Source organism: Eptatretus burgeri, chromosome 15 (assembly GCF_056783735.1).
Source record: "Eptatretus burgeri isolate ZD-2024b chromosome 15, Ebu_testis_v1, whole genome shotgun sequence".
Classification (NCBI taxonomy): Eukaryota; Metazoa; Chordata; class Myxini; order Myxiniformes; family Myxinidae; genus Eptatretus; species Eptatretus burgeri.
The window spans coordinates 12,034,325-12,052,319 of NC_140975.1; the positions used below are offsets into that span (position 1 = coordinate 12,034,325).

Sequence of the window (17,995 nt, forward strand, 5' to 3'; positions counted from 1 at the left end):
AGATGGAGGTGGAGCATGGGATTAGAAGGGGCTAGTATGGAGGTGGAGGGGAAATGTGGGATTACAAGGAGCTAGCATGTGGATGGAGGTAGGGCGTGGGAATAGAAGGGGCTAGTATGGAGGTGGAGCATGGGATAAGAAGGGGCTAGTATGGAGATGGAGGGGAAACGTGGGATTAGAAGGGGCTACCATGGAGCTTGAGGTAGAGCATGGGATTAGAAGGGGATAGCATGGAGGTAGAGCATGGGAAGAGAAGGGGATAGTATGGAGGTGGAGCATGGGATTAGAAGGGGCTAGCATGGAGGTGGAGCATGGGATTAGAAGGGGCGAGTATGGAGATGGAGGGGAAATGTGGGACTAGAAGGGGCTAGCATGGAGATGGAGAGGAAATGTGGGATTAGAAGGGACTCGCATAGAGATGGAGATGGAGCGTGGGATTAGAAGGGGCTAGCATGGGGATGGAGCATGCGATTAGAAGGGGCTAGTATAGAGATGGAGGTGGAGCATGGAATGAGAATGGGCTAGTATGGAGGTGGAGGGAGAGTGTGGGACGGGGTTTGTTAAACATTACATGGTTTTGTCCATCCACCCACCCCACTCAAATTCAATCACTCTCAAGGCAGCTGTGGAAGTCCCACTGGGTCAATGGATGTTTGGCCATGGCCCCGTGTTCATTTAACCCGTTCATGTCCATATTATCTTGTTTTATTTCTGTATGCAGAGTCGAGGCTCGTGGAGGAGCCAGAACATCGAACAGATCAGGACGTAACAGACGAAAGCAACAGCAGTAAGAGAGGAGGGAAACACACCAACAGTAGGGATGAGGGACAAAATAGGACACTTGGATAAATAAGGGGTGAGGGGAATGAGTGGTGGGGGAGGAATGAGGGGTGGGGAGGACACAAAAGGTGGACATATGGATGCAGCCACAAATGCTCAGGAAGGAAAAACTGGAAATTTGGAACAAGGTGGGTTTGGGGGAGGGTTAATGGGGTAGAAAATATTATGCTTTGGATTGGGGATGATCGTAGATGGTGGTGAACAGCTGTCTTAAAGACCTGGAGGGAAGAATGAAATTGAAGAGGATGTGGAAGTTGATTTCACATTAACAAATGAGTGCAAGTGAGTGGTGGTCTGATCTTGGATTTAGGTAGTTTTACCAGAAGAGGAAATACGGTGGACCACGTGAGCCCTGCAGAAACCTTGAGGGGAGTGGGGGGGGGGAGAAACAAAGCCTGGAAAGAGAGGGTGCAAGACCAGAAAGGACGTGTTAGAAGACAGAGACACCATCGAACTGTCTGCGATGGCGAAGTGATAGACCCATACACTCAGCTTCATCCCGGGAGATTCCAATGATTTTTGAAGGTCTTAGTTTCCCTGGCGTCAAGTTAAGCATCACTGCCCTATTGTTTGCGCAACCCACGTGGCACAGCTCATATCGGTTTGTAAAGTTTGATTTTGTGAAACAACTACGGTATTTGTTGTCAATCTCGGTTCGACCAACTACCCGCGGGGATCAATGTCAAGTTTGTTTGAATTGCGTCTGAAGAATTTAACACATCCTCGTTAACGTCTCACGACAAGTAGCCTACAGTGTCCATGTGCAGCCTCAAGCACTGCCATGTTGATCCAGCTCATGATGTCCCACCTATTGCTCGGCCTCGACCAGTTCAAGACGATCAACTCGAGACGGAGTTGTATCCCGAATGGTATCCCTGTCCTTGCAGGACTGATGCATTGATCCCAAATCACAGCACAAGTCATATTTCCTTGTCTAGTGTTGTGTTGGTTTTTCGATTGATAGGCTATTTATATAAGAGTGCTGCAAGGGGTGTGAGATAGTTAAAAGGAGCCAAATGTCCTTTTTTTACGCAGTCAGTGAGGCTCCGAGAAGAGCAGAGTAACACAATGGGGAAAAGGGTCAGCACACAAAATCGGATGAAGGGAAAACAGCAGAACAACACGAAGAGCGAGAATTGCTCTGGAATACATGTTTAAATTTGTAATACATGTTTTCCTTCATGTAATACATGTTTTGTAAGTTTTAAAAAGGGCATAACTGTGAACTAGAAGGGCACTTGGTAGAGTGCGTACCTCCGCCACGCAATGCCTGATCCACAAGAACATATCAGGCCCCATTACATTTTTGAAATATCTTGCTGTGCAGTACTATATCGTTTTTGAGCCCTCTCTCTCAATGGTGAAGAAGCACACAATACACAACATGACACATAATATAACAACACACAACATGACACATAATATAACAACACACAAAATGACACATAATATAACAATACATAACATGACACATAATATAACAATACACAACATGACACATAATATAACAATACACAACATGACACATAATATAACAACACACAACATGACACATAATATAACAATACATAACATGACACATAATATAACAATACACAACATGACACATAATATAACAATACACAACATGACACATAATATAACAATACACAACATGACACATAATATAACAACACACAACATGACACATAATATAACAATACACAACATGACATAATATAACAACACACAACATGACACATAATATAACAATACATAACATGACACATAATATAACAACACACAATATTACAATACACAACATGACACATAATATAACAATACACAACATGACACAATATAACAACACGCAATATTACAATACACAACATGACACATAATATAACAATACACAACATGACACATAATATAACAATACACAACATGACACATAATATAACAACACACAACATGACACATAATATAACAATACACAACATGACACATAATATAACAACACACAAAATGACACATAATATAACAACACACAACATGACACATAATATAACAACACACAACATGACACATAATATAACAACACACAACATGACACATAATATAACAATACACAACATGACACATAATATAAGAACACACAACATGACACATAATATAACAATACATAACATGACACATAATATAACAACACACAATATTACAATACACAACATGACACATAATATAACAATACACAACATGACACATGATATAACAACACACAACATGACACATAATATAACAATACACAACATGACACATAATATAACAACACACAACATGACACATAATATAACAATACACAACATGACACATAATATAACAATACACAACATGACATCATATAATGATACACAATATAACAATACACAACATGACACATAATATAACAACACACAACATGACACATAATATAACAATACACAACATGACACATAATATAACAATACACAACATGACACATAATATAACAATACACAACATGACACATAATATAACAATACACAACATGACACATAATATAACAATGCACACCATGACACATAATATAACAACACATAATATTACAATACACAACATGACACATAATATAACAATACACAACATGACACATAATATAACAACACACAATATTACAATACACAACATGACACATAATATAACAATACACAACATGACACATAATATAACAATACACAACATGACATCATATAATGATACACAATATAACAATACACAACATGACACATAATATAACAATACACAACATGACATCATATAATGATACACAATATAACAATACACAACATGACACATAATATAACAACAGACAACATGAAACATAATATAACAATACACAACATGACACATAATATAACAATACACAACATGACACATAATATAACAATACACAACATGACACATAATATAACAATAAACAACATGACAGATAATATAACAATACATAACATGACATAATATAATAACACACAATATTACAATACACAACATGACACATAATATAACAATACACAACATGACACAATATAACAACACACAACATGACACATAATATAACAATACACAACATGACACATAATATAACAATACACAACATGACACATAATATAACAATACATAACATGACACATAATATAACAATACACAACATGACACATAATATAACAATACACAACATGACACATAATATAACAATACACAACATGACACATAATATAACAATACACAACATGACACATAATATAACAATACACAACATGACATAATATAATGATACACAATATAACAATACACAACATGACACATAATATAACAACACACAATATTACAATACACAACATGACACATAATATAACAATACACAACATGACACATAATATAACAATACACAACATGACACATAATATAACAATACACAACATGACACATAATATAACAATACACAACATGACACATAATATAACAACACACAACATGACACATAATATAACAATACATAACATGACACATAATATAACAATACACAACATGACATCATATAATGATACACAATATAACAATACACAACATGATACACAATATAACAATACACAACATGACACATAATATAACAACACACAATATTACAATACACAACATGACACATAATATAACAATACACAACATGACACATAATATAACAATACACAACATGACATCATATAATGATACACAATATAACAATACACAACATGACACATAATATAACAACACACAACATGACACATAATATAACAACACACAATATTACAATACACAACATGACACATAATATAACAATACACAACATGACACATAATATAACAATACACAACATGACACATAATATAACAATACACAACATGACACATAATATAACAATACACAACATGACACATAATATAACAACACACAACATGACACATAATATAACAATACATAACATGACACATAATATAACAATACACAACATGACATCATATAATGATACACAATATAACAATACACAACATGACACATAATATAACAACACACAATATTACAATACACAACATGACACATAATATAACAATACACAACATGACACATAATATAACAATACACAACATGACATCATATAATGATACACAATATAACAATACACAACATGACACATAATATAACAACACACAACATGACACATAATATAACAACACACAATATTACAATACACAACATGACACATAATATAACAATACACAACATGACACATAATATAACAATACACAACATGACACATAATATAACAATACACAACATGACACATAATATAACAATACACAACATGACACATAATATAACAACACACAACATGACACATAATATAACAATACATAACATGACACATAATATAACAATACACAACATGACACATAATATAACAATACACAACATGACATCATATAATGATACACAATATAACAATACACAACATGACACATAATATAACAACACACAACATGACACATAATATAACAATACACAACATGACACATAATATAACAATACACAACATGACACATAATATAACAATACACAACATGACACATAATATAACAATACATAACATGACACATAATATAACAATACACAACATGACACATAATATAACAATACACAACATGACACATAATATAACAATACATAACATGACACATAATATAACAATACACAACATGACACATAATATAACAATACACAACATGACACATAATATAACAATACACAACATGACACATAATATAACAATACACAACATGACACATAATATAACAACACACAATATTACAATACACAACATGACACATAATATAACAATACACAACATGACACATAATATAACAATACACAACATGACACATAATATAACAACACACAATATTACAATACACAACATGACACATAATATAACAATACACAACATGACACATAATATAACAATACACAACATGACACATAATATAACAATACACAACATGACATAATATAACAATACATAACATGACACATAATATAACAATACACAACATGACATAATATAACAATACACAACATGACACATAATATAACAATACACAACATGACACATAATATAACAATACACAACATGACACATAATATAACAACACACAATATTACAATACACAACATGACACATAATATAACAATACACAACATGACACATAATATAACAATACACAACATGACACATAATATAACAATACACAACATGACACATAATATAACAATACACAACATGACACATAATATAACAATACACAACATGACACATAATATAACAATACACAACATGACACATAATATAACAATACACAACATGACACATAATATAACAATACACAACATGACATCATATAATGATACACAATATAACAATACACAACATGACACATAATATAACAACACACAACATGACACATAATATAACAATACACAACATGACACATAATATAACAATACACAACATGACACATAATATAAGAATACACAACATGACACATAATATAACAATACACAACATGACACATAATATAACAATACATAACATGACACATAATATAACAATACACAACATGACACATAATATAACAATACACAACATGACACATAATATAACAACACACAACATGACACATAATATAACAACACACAATATTACAATACACAACATGACACATAATATAACAATACACAACATGTCACATAATATAACAATACACAACATGACATCATATAATGATACACAATATAACAACACACAACATGACACATAATATAACAATACACAACATGACACATAATATAACAATACACAACATGACACATAATATAACAATACACAACATGACACATAATATAACAATACACAACATGACACATAATATAACAATACACAACATGACACATAATATAACAATACACAACATGACACATAATATAACAATACACAACATGACACATAATATAACAATACACAACATGACACATAATATAACAATAGATAACATGACACATAATATAACAATACACAACATGTCACATAATATAAAAATTCACAACATGACATATAGTATAACGATACATAACATGACACATAATATAACAACACACAATATTACAATACACAACATGACACATAATATAACAATACACAACATGACACATAATATAACAATACATAACATGACACATAATATAACAACACACAATATTACAATACACAACATGACACATAATATAACAATACACAACATGACACATAATATAACAATACACAACATGACACATAATATAACAACACACAATATTACAATACACAACATGACACATAATATAACAATACACAACATGACACATAATATAACAATACACAACATGACACATAATATAACAACACACAATATTACAATACACAACATGACACATAATATAACAATACACAACATGACACATAATATAACAATACACAACATGACACATAATATAACAATACACAACATGACACATAATATAACAATACACAACATGACACATAATATAACAATACACAACATGACACATAATATAACAATACACAACATGACACATAATATAACAATGCACACCCAGTTACATAATATACCAACACACAACATGACACATAATATAAGAATACACACAATGACACATAATATAACAATACACAACATGACACATAATATAACAATACACAACATGACACATAATATAACAATACACAACATGACACATAATATAACAATACACAACATGACACATAATATAACAATACACAACATGACACATAATATAACAATACACAACATGACACATAATATAACAATACACAACATGACACATAATATAACAATACACAACATGACATAATATAATGATACACAATATAACAAGACACAACACGACACACAACACAACATGACAATATAACAAGACACTACAACAATAACAAGAAAACAATAACAACAACAACAACAACAACAACAACAACAACAACAACAACAACAACAACAACAGGGGATTTGTGGGCGGAGCGATAACTGCCGTGTGACCGTCATCAAGATGGCGGGCGTTGTCATTGCCGATGCGGGAGTTGGTGCCGGCAATGGAAGGTTAGTTCGTCCTGAATTAAAGTCTCATTCCACGTTTGCCATTGCAGCCGGACGTGGAATTTGTCGGTAAACGTGAATATTTTGACATCGTCCGTGAAAGCGATTCCTCCATCATGGTTTCCTCCAGACGTTTGGGCCTAGCACGCCCGATCGGGCCTGGTCAAGGCATTGCGGCCTACAACGTGAGCGTTTAACATTCCGTATGGTGTTGATGATGTAAACATGCGGAATATAAAACGCTGATTAATGGTTTCCTCGAAAACAACTAACATCGTTGAAGTATCTTTCATTTTAAAATTGTTCGTTTGTTCCGATTTGGTTCTCGCAAACCGTCCGTTTCGATCCCTCTCATTTGGCTCTCTCGACCTGGTCCTTGCGAGTTGACCGAGGGACGGGCCTTGTGTACGAGGGAAAGTTACCGATGAACGTGTCCCGTTGATTATTTTTTTTTTTAATTTTTAATAAATCTCATCGTTTCCATCTTTATTCGTGTTTTCTGTGACATCTTGTACAACTTAAAGGTTCATGACTCCGAGAGTTTGCAGCCTTAACGAGTTCACAAGGTACTCGCACATGTAACTTTGGTAACATGTCCTTATTTTGAAATCTGAATCTTGAACGGCCACCAATAATTTTAAAATGATAAATTGCCTTCATCGTCAAGAGCACCTTAAACCCGCTGACGTTGCTTTTCAAACAAATGTGCACAAACTCGTCGCCTCACACGTCATGCAATCGACTACGTCATCACATCCCTGATTAATATTAACTGTTGTTGATGAGCCACATTTCAGTGGTTTTACTAATGCTTTTTATCTTTGCACTTATGAACAACTTGCAAAGGTACCCGGTGTTGCCAGGCAACGCTGGCTCCCACCTCCCACCCCTCCCTCTTCCAGGAAAACTTCTTCCCTCTCTTTCCAAAGTGACTTCCCACTCCACACCCCTCCTCTCTCCCACCTCCCACCTCACCCCTTCCCCTGCCACCTCCCACCTCCCACCCCCTCCCTCTTCCAGGAAAACTTCTTCCCTCTCTCTTTCCAAAGTGACTTCCCACTCCACACCCCTCCTCTCTCCCACCTCCCACCTCACCCCTTCCCCTGCCACCTCCCACCTCCCACCCCCTCCCTCTTCCAGGAAAACTTCTTCCCTCTCTCTTTCCAAAGTGACTTCCCACTCAACACCCCCCCACCCCTTCACACACATGACACATACATACATACATACATACATACATAGCGGGGTGTGCTGACACAATACGAACCGTGCTTCACCATTGCCTCAGATAGTTCACTTGCATTGTATTTTTAGTTTATTTATTTTCATTTACGGATGTTTCCCGACGGTTCTGTGATTTTTTTTTCCTGGTGTATCGGCTTCGATGTCCATCGGCACATAAAATACCGTGCTTCCCGTCTCAGATCGCTCACCTGCATTAAATCTTTTCATTATGGTGAAGGAGGTTATGTTTTCACCCCTTTCTGTCTGTCTGTATTTGTTTGTGTGCAGGATATCTCAAAAAGTTGTGGACGGATCCAGATGGAATTTTGTGGACAGGTTGGGTGTGTGATAAGGCCGAACTGATTAGATTTTGGTGAAGATCCGGATCCGGATCCGACTACTAGACTTTTTAAAGTGATTCTTCACCATTGAGAGATAGGGCCACATACGATACATTGTTAGGGATTTGGAAACCTTGTGCACACAAGCAGCCAGAGTCCCTGTAGTTCAGTTATTTCGATAAGTTTGTGTTAATCATTAGAATCCTTCCTTCTGTCTAATGGGAATTACATGTGTGCGCTACGAGTTATTTTTTTAACTAGGTTTTTACAACAACAACAACAACAACAACAACTACTACTACTACATCCATAACAACATCCCTCCTTCGCTCCTGCCACCATCAGCTTTCCTCATGCGCCTGCGTGCTGAGCACAGACGTGGGCGGGGCTTCCATCGCCTCAGATCGGAGCCCCACCTCAAAAATGGGCATGGAGTGTTTCCTCTGCTGTCGAGGCGAAGCGAAGGTCGAGCATGACACGCACGCCCCAGTCAATCGGGAGGTGACCACGAGTCGTCGGACAACCCCTCGTCCAATCAGGAGGCGAGTGGCGAGGAGAAGAGACCCCTCCCACCTCAGAAGAGTGGAGTGGTTGTAAGTACCAGGGTTCAGCAGACAGATCGTGGCAATTGCTGAGCGGTCTGTCGTGACTGAGCGTTCTGTCGTCGTGGTTGGAGCGGTCTGCAGTCTTGTTGGCGATTTACTTCGTCTGCGGTCGTGGTGGCTTGGTCCCGTTCGTGGGCCATGGACTTCGGGTCGTGGGTTCGAGTTGGTGAAACCGTACGAGGCGGGGAGGTACCCGAATAGGCCCCTGCCCTCATCTCGCCTTCCCTCCGAGCTGAAAGGCCGAAAATAGACCCACGAGGTCCATTTCGTGTGTGTGTGTGTGTGTGTGTGTGTGTGTGTGTGTGTGTGTGTGTGTGTGTGTGTGTGTGTGTGTGTGTGTGTGTGTGTGTGTGTGTGTGTGTGTGTGTGTGTGTGTGTGTGTGTGTGTGTGTGTGTGTGTGTCACCGTCCTGTAAGTAGAATTGTTAAGTGATTTTTCTTTGCTCATTGTACATTGCCTGCCTTTTATCTGTGATAACTCTGCTCTTTTTGTGCTCCCCCTCCCTGATATTGTTATAAATAAACCCCTGTTAAATGTTCCAGTTCGTTGTTCGTGCTTTCTTTCATTGGCCTAGCATGGTGTGGGTTTGAGAATTAGTAAGGCCGTTCGTGCCGTAAATTGTTCATTTGGTCCGTCGTGGCTTTGGTAACTTCCTCTCGGTTACGCCGGATCCGAGTCGGTGATAGCGACTCGATTCGGACAAAGTCGGCCGAGGGTGTGGTTTCCCCGGTAGTTGAACGGCGTGAGTACTTAGGTAAATTGGAATTAGACAAGTGGACCCGACCTCACACCGTCGAAATATTGGTGACCGCGGTCCTCTCAGTCAGTGGTTCTCAACCTTTTGGAGCCGCAACCCCCCAAAAAATTTAAGTTGGGGTTCGCGACCCCCTCCCGACTCACACTTGTAACACACTGCAGTGACGTCACGGAGCGCATAAAAAAATCCACAGTGCCTGGAGCACATTGGTCAATGCCTAGGTACTGCCAACTGTTAAATCTAAACAGAACTAAACAACTAAACTGGCATCACAAATTAATTATTTACACTCTGATGTATAACACAGTAAAAACAGCCAGCCACATTCATAAAAAAGGCTTCTGTAATTGCAAAGAGCGGTATGTAGCCTCTTTATGCACGGGACACGGACTGGAAGATTGAGCGACCCTCTGCTGCAGACAGAGGTTACTATCACACATGACAGCTACCAGACATACACAAACCTTGCATTACTGACCAAAAATATACAAAAACTAAATCAATTTGGCTTTAAGTACAGTTTTAAATTTTATTCAAGATCCGACAGCACAACTCATTGCGAAGGAGGCAACGGCACTGCTTTACAAGCTGATGGCAATCGGCTATTATCATTCATTCTCATATATCTGGGCCTGCAAAACAACTTTAAGCACAGTGCAAATACCTTTCAGTGTCCCTCCAGGCTTATTATTCTCAATTCATTCACAGTTCTTATAACAGTTATGCCTTTTGTTGGCTTGTAGCCTATTATCATTCATGTCATTTTGCATTTTCCCCTTTATAACAACGATTCTCAATGGGTTTTCAGTTTCATTTTTTTTCAGATTGAACACAATAATTCAGATAATACTGACACAATAATTGAACACAATAATTCGTATAATACTGACTCAAAATAATTGAACACAATAATTCAGATAATACTGACACACAATAGTTGAGATAATACTGACTCAATAATTGAACACAATAATTCAGATAATACTGACACACAATAACACACAATAATTCTTTTTTTTTTTAACAGTTACATCTGTAAAGGCACAGGCTTGTATTGTCAGATAGTATTCACTTACTCATTTTAGTGGGATGGCTGGGTTTGTTTCTTTGAACAAAACAGCTGTATTCTTGGTTTTAAGCTGGAGACTGCAACACGAAGATCATCCTCAACTCTAATGAGCCGTGATCTGTATTTGTTCTTGATAAATGTCAGTGAGGAAAAGGTCTTCTCACAAAGGTATGTAGATTCAAATGGAATAAGTATATCAATTGCAGCCTTTGATAGTCCTGGGTATTCTGCGGCCACTGACAGCCAGAATTCCTCCAGTGTGGATGAGGCAAAAGCGGTCTTTAATGTGCGGTCAGAGGAGAGGTCCAAGAGCGCATCCTCAAGCTCCGATGACAGGTGTCGGGCAGATGAGGTGATGAAAGGCTGGCATATCCAGTCGTTTCTCTCTGGGGTGTTGTCTTTTGGGAAGTACCTATTGAAGTGGCCAAGCAGGCTTCTGAGGTGAGTAGCAATAAGTCCTTTTATTGTTTGGATGCTTATGTCAAATTTGTCCATGAAGTCCTCGAGCTCAGGGAACATATCCACACTGCCTTCTTCGACTCGCGCTGCCCACCGCTCAAGCTTCTTAGTAAACGCTGTAACCTTGTCAGAAAGCGTGAGGACATTGGTGTTTGGGCCTTGGAGAGACAAGTTTAGACTGTTCAGTTTATCAAATATGCAAGGCCAGTAACCCATGTGGGGTCGGTCAGGTGGTCAGCAAGGGGGGAGCCACAATCTGAGAGGAAAATGCGAACCTCCTCATGCAGTTCAAACAGTCTGGTTAAAACTTTCCCCTGTGATAACATTCTGACCTTTGTGTGAAATATTAGAGATTTGTGTTCCGATCCCATTTCCTGGCAGAGTGTGGCAAACAGTCTGGTATTCACCGGACGGGATTTGATGAAGTTCACCACTTTAATTGCTGTTTGGAGAACATTGCGGAGTTGTGGCTCGAGGTTCTTGCTGGCGAGGGCCTCTCTGTGAATAATGCAATGAGTGAATTTGACATGCGGCGCCACTTCCAAAACTTTAGCTTTCAGTCCCCTTCTTGTCCCCTGCATGGCGCCAGCTCCATCTGTACACACAGAGATGCAATTTTCCCAACTTAGCCCCTCCTCGCGCATTTTACTGTCCAGTTTGTTAAAAATGTCACGACCAGTGCAAGTTCCTTCAACGGTCAAGCAAAACAACATATCCTCATACATTTTCCCCTCGTAGCTGTATCTTGCAAAAACAAGTAACTGTGCATCACTGGAAACATCCGTTGTTTCGTCAATTTGGAAGGAAAATCTTCCACTTTTATTCACTCGGTCAATGAGCTGCTCTTTGATGTCGTTGGCCATTTCACCAATGCGCCTCGCCATTGTGTCATTAGACAGTGGAATAGTCTCAAGTGTGCTAGCTATTTTTTCAGCCATGCATAGCTCTGGTCATTGCAATCGCTGCTGGGCGGATCAGGCTCTCTGCAATAGTATGGGGCTTTTTGGATTGAGCAACCAGGTATGCCACTTCATATGAAGCCAACAGGGCTTTGACAGGGATTGTAGAGTGCTCACGTACAGTTGTCTTTTGGCTCTGTAGTTCTCCCTCCTTACGACGAAAAAAATCTAATGGTTTGACAATGTCTCTTCAATTTGACTGGTTTCAAGCTTTCGTGAGCAAGCACTTCTGAACACAGAACACACTGTGGATATTCCACTTCATTTTTGGCTAGGCATGTGAATCCGTACTGTAGAAAGTCAGTCTGATGTTTCCGACGCTTGTTGGAGGCCAAATCTGCCGCCGGCGCCTTACGTTTTTCAGTTGAACTTGTAACAGTTGGCCCACCTTCACATGTGTCGTCTTGGTCCACATCTTGAACTGGCAGATGTTTTTTTGACAAGCCACCGATCCATATTCAGCCATCTTGCAGTGGTTAGATAGCGCTAATATTGACTTTCAGCACCCACCACACACTCTCGATCTCTCTATTGGGTAGTCGATCCAGTCGAAATTTTTTTTTTTTTTTTTAATTTCTTGAAATTTGTTCTACCCTTATCAGTTTTTCTGTCGATATGTTTGTCTGTCTGTCTGTCTGTCCCTCTGTTTGGTCCAGTGCTCCGTTAATACAATGGCGATTTCGATGAAACTTGGTTGGTAGGTTCATACCATGACCAAGTTGTGTGCAAATGAGAACCGTTGCTATGGACACCAACGTTGCCGAGCAACGGGACTTTGAAATTTTAGAAAAATCCTAAAAAATTAATTTTTCCGAAAATCAAAAATCGGGCCACGAGTGACTGGGCAGTACATTCAGCCATATTGTCAAAAATTTCCAGCCAGATCCTATGAAAACTGTCGTAGAAGATAGACTTTGAATGAACCCTGGTTGAAAACAATAAAAAAACGAAGTTCGTTATATCTCAGAGCCTATGAGTCAGATATACATGAAACAGGTATGGTAGGTTCATGGTATGTCCTAGTTATGTGTGAGAAAGAACCGTTGCAATGGACCCCTCCGTTGCCTGGCAACGGCCGAAAAACCTCTAAATGTTTGGGTATTTTAACGAATTAACAATCTGCAGCATTAACCCTTGAAGCTGGAATCATTAATTTTCTTGTGCTTAATCCTCAGGTCATTCCCCATCAAACGGGCCCATCGCGTCAGGTTCTATTGGGGAGTCGACTACCCATGTCCGCCTAGCGGCTTGTCTGTCCCTCTGTTTGGTCCATTAATACAATAGTGATTTTGATGAAACTTGGTTGGTAGGTTCATACCATGACCTAGTTGTGTGCAAATGAGAACCGCTGCTATGGACACCATCGTTGCCTAGCAACGGGACTTTGAAATCTTTGAAAAATCATAAAAAACATTTTTTCAAAAATCGGACCACGAGCGGCTGTGGGCAGTACATTCAGCCATATTGTCAAAAATTTCCAGCCGGATCCTATGAAAACTGTCGGAGAAGATAGACTTTGAATGAACCCTGGTCGAAAACAATAAAAAAACGAAGTTCGTTATATCTCAGAGACGACGAGTCAGATGAAACTGGTATGGTAGGTTCCTGGTATGTCCTAGTTACGTGTGAGAGAACCGTTGCTATGGGCCCCTCCGTTGTCGAGCAACGGCCATAAAACCTCAATGTGGGGGTATTTTAACGAAAAAACAATCTGCAGCATTAACCCTTGAAGCTAGAATCATGAATTTTCTTGTGCTTAATCCTCAGGTCATTCCCCATCGAACGGGCCGATCGTGTCAGGTTCTATTGGGTAGGGGACTCCCCATGTCCGCCTACTGGCTTGTCTAACTCATAGTCTCTGAGATATAATGAACTTTGTTCTTTTTGTTGTTTTCGACCAGGGTTCATTCAAAGTCTATCTTCTCCGACAGTTTTCATAGGATCCGGCTGGAAATTTTTGACAATATGGCTGAATGTACTGCCCACAGTCGCTCGTGGCCTGATTTTTGATTTTCGAAAAAATATTTTTTTTTAATGATTTTTCTAAAATTTCAAAGTCCCGTTGCTCGGCAATGTTGGTGTCCATCGCAACGGTTCTCATTTGCACACGACTCGGTCATGGTATGAACCAACCAACCAAGTTTCATCCAAATCGCCATTGTATTTACTGAAATCGCCATTTTAAATACTGATAATAAGGGTAGAACAAATGTCGAAAAATTTTTTTTTTTTTAATTTTCTTCCAACGAGATCGACTCCCCAACAGACAAACATCGACGGAAAAAGTGATAAGGGCAGAACAAATTTCAAAAAATTTTTTTTTGAGAAAATGTTTTTCTACTGCATCGACTACCCAATATACATGAAACTGGTATGGTAGGTTCATGGTATGTCCTAGTTATGTGTGAGAAAGAACCGTTGCTATGGATCCCTCCGTTGCCCAGCAATGGCCGAAAAACCTCTAAATGTGGGGGTATTTTAACGAAAACACAATCTGCAGCATTAACCCTTGAAGCAAGAATCATTAATTTTCTTGTGCTTGATCCTCAGGTCATTCCTCATCGACTGGGCCCATCGTGTCAGGTTCTATTGGGTAGTCAACTAACCATGTCCGCCTACCATATTGTTGGGTAGTCGATCCAGTGGAAAAAAAAAACATTTTTGAGATTTGTTCTACCCTTATTATCAATATTTAAAATGGTGATTTCAGTTAATACAATGGCGATTTCGATGAAACTTGGTTGGTAGGTTCATACCATGACCGAGTTGTGTGCAAATGAGAACTGTTGCAATGGACACTACCGTTTTTTTTTTTTTTTTTTTTTTTTTTTGTATACCTTGGTCGAGGCTCGTATGAGAGCTAACACACAACTCACAGCAAGGAGGCATGAGACAAGAGGGGCGGGAGTGGAAGGGACAAAACAGTGGGGAACAGACACATTAGGTGAACTGTGGAAGGGAGAGGGATGGGGATGGGACGGGGAACATGGCGAAGAGAAGATGGACATTTCAGGGACTTTCAGGGAGGAAAGCAGGAGAAATGAAGGAAGTGGGCTTGGGTGGATTATCGGGGGTAGAAAAGATCGAGGATTTCGATGGGGGAAGATAAGAGGTGGTGGTGAACAGCTGTTTTGAAAGCCTGGAGGGAAGAATGGGAAAGAATAGAGTGAGGAAGTTTATTCCAAAGGCGGGAAAAAAGAGGAATGAAAGAGTGAAGATGAGCAGTGATTCGTGATTTTGGTAGTTTTACCAGAAGGGGGTTGTTGGCGGACCTTGAGCGCCCTGTGGAAATGTGGTGGGGACAAATCGCAGAGAGAGCAGGGGGGGCAAGGCTGGAGAGGAGTCGGTAGAAGACAGAAAGACCATCGACCAACCTGCGGTGATTGAGTGAGAGGCCCAAAGACTCAGCTTCATTGCGGGAGATGCCGATGATCTTAAATGCCCTGGTTTCGACAGCGTGAAGCCGAGAAAGGTGGGAGGCAGGAGCACCAGCCCAGAGGGGAGAGCAGTACTCCATCAGGCTACGGACAAAAAATCAGGCTACGGCTACGGCTACGTTCTATACCGTTGCCGAGCAACGGGACTTAACTTTTTGAAAAATCATAAATTTATTTTTTCGAAAATCAAAAATCGGGCCACGAGCAACTGTGGGCAGTACATTCAGCCATATTGTCAAAAATTACCAGCGGGATCCTACGAAAACTGTCGGAGAAGATAGACTTTGAATGAACCCTGGTTTAAAACAATAAAAAAACGAAGTTCATTATATCTCGAGACTATGAGTCAGATATACATTAAACTTGTATGGTAGGTTAATGGTATGTCCTACTTATGTGTGAGAGAACCGTTGCTATGGACGCCTCCATTGCCTAGCAACGGCCGACTACCCATGTCCGCCCACCGGCTTGTTAGTCTGTCCGTCTGTCTGTCTCCCTCTGTTTGGTCCAGTGCTCCGTTATTACAATGGTGATTTCGATGAAACTTTTTTTGGTAGGTTCATACCATGACCTTGTTGTGTGCAAATGAAAACCGTTGCTATGGACACCACCGTTGCCTAGCAATGGGACTTTGAAATTTTTGAAAAATCATAAAGAAATTAATTTTTTCAAAAATCCGGCCACGAGCGACTGTGGGCAGTACATTCTGCCATATTGTCAAAAATTTCCAGCCGGATCCTATGAAAACTGTCGGAGAAGATCGAGTTGGAATGAACCCTGGTCAAAAACAATAAAAAAAAATGAAGTTCATTATATCTCAGAGACTATGAGTCAGATATACATGAAACTGGTATGGTCGGTTCATGGTATGTCCTAGTTATGTGTGAGAAAGAACCGTTGCTGTGGACCCTTCCGTTGCCCAGCAACGGCCGAAAAACCTCAATGTGGGGGTATTTTAACGAAAAAACAATCTGCAGCATTAACCCTTGAAGCTGGAATTATGAATTTTCTTGTCCTTAATCCTCAGGTCATTCCCCATCAAACG

At 39.0% G+C, this 17,995-nt stretch overlaps 1 protein-coding gene across 8 annotated transcripts in view; it reads left to right on the plus strand.

Annotated features, from left to right (window-relative positions):
* Window positions 1–7,982: 7,982 nt before the first annotated feature.
* Window positions 7,983–17,995, plus strand: part of PRP4K (pre-mRNA processing factor kinase PRP4K) — a 35,034-nt gene continuing 25,021 nt past the window's right edge. For all 8 annotated transcript variants that reach the window (XR_015051618.1, XR_015051619.1, XR_015051620.1 and 5 more), the window contains exon 1: window positions 7,983–8,102. Coding sequence is in view for 4 of the 8 variants with exons in the window: in XM_085856671.1 (XP_085712797.1) it covers window positions 8,053–8,102 (50 nt within the window). In the remaining 4 variants the exon portion in view is untranslated. The remainder of the gene's footprint in view (window positions 8,103–17,995) is intronic.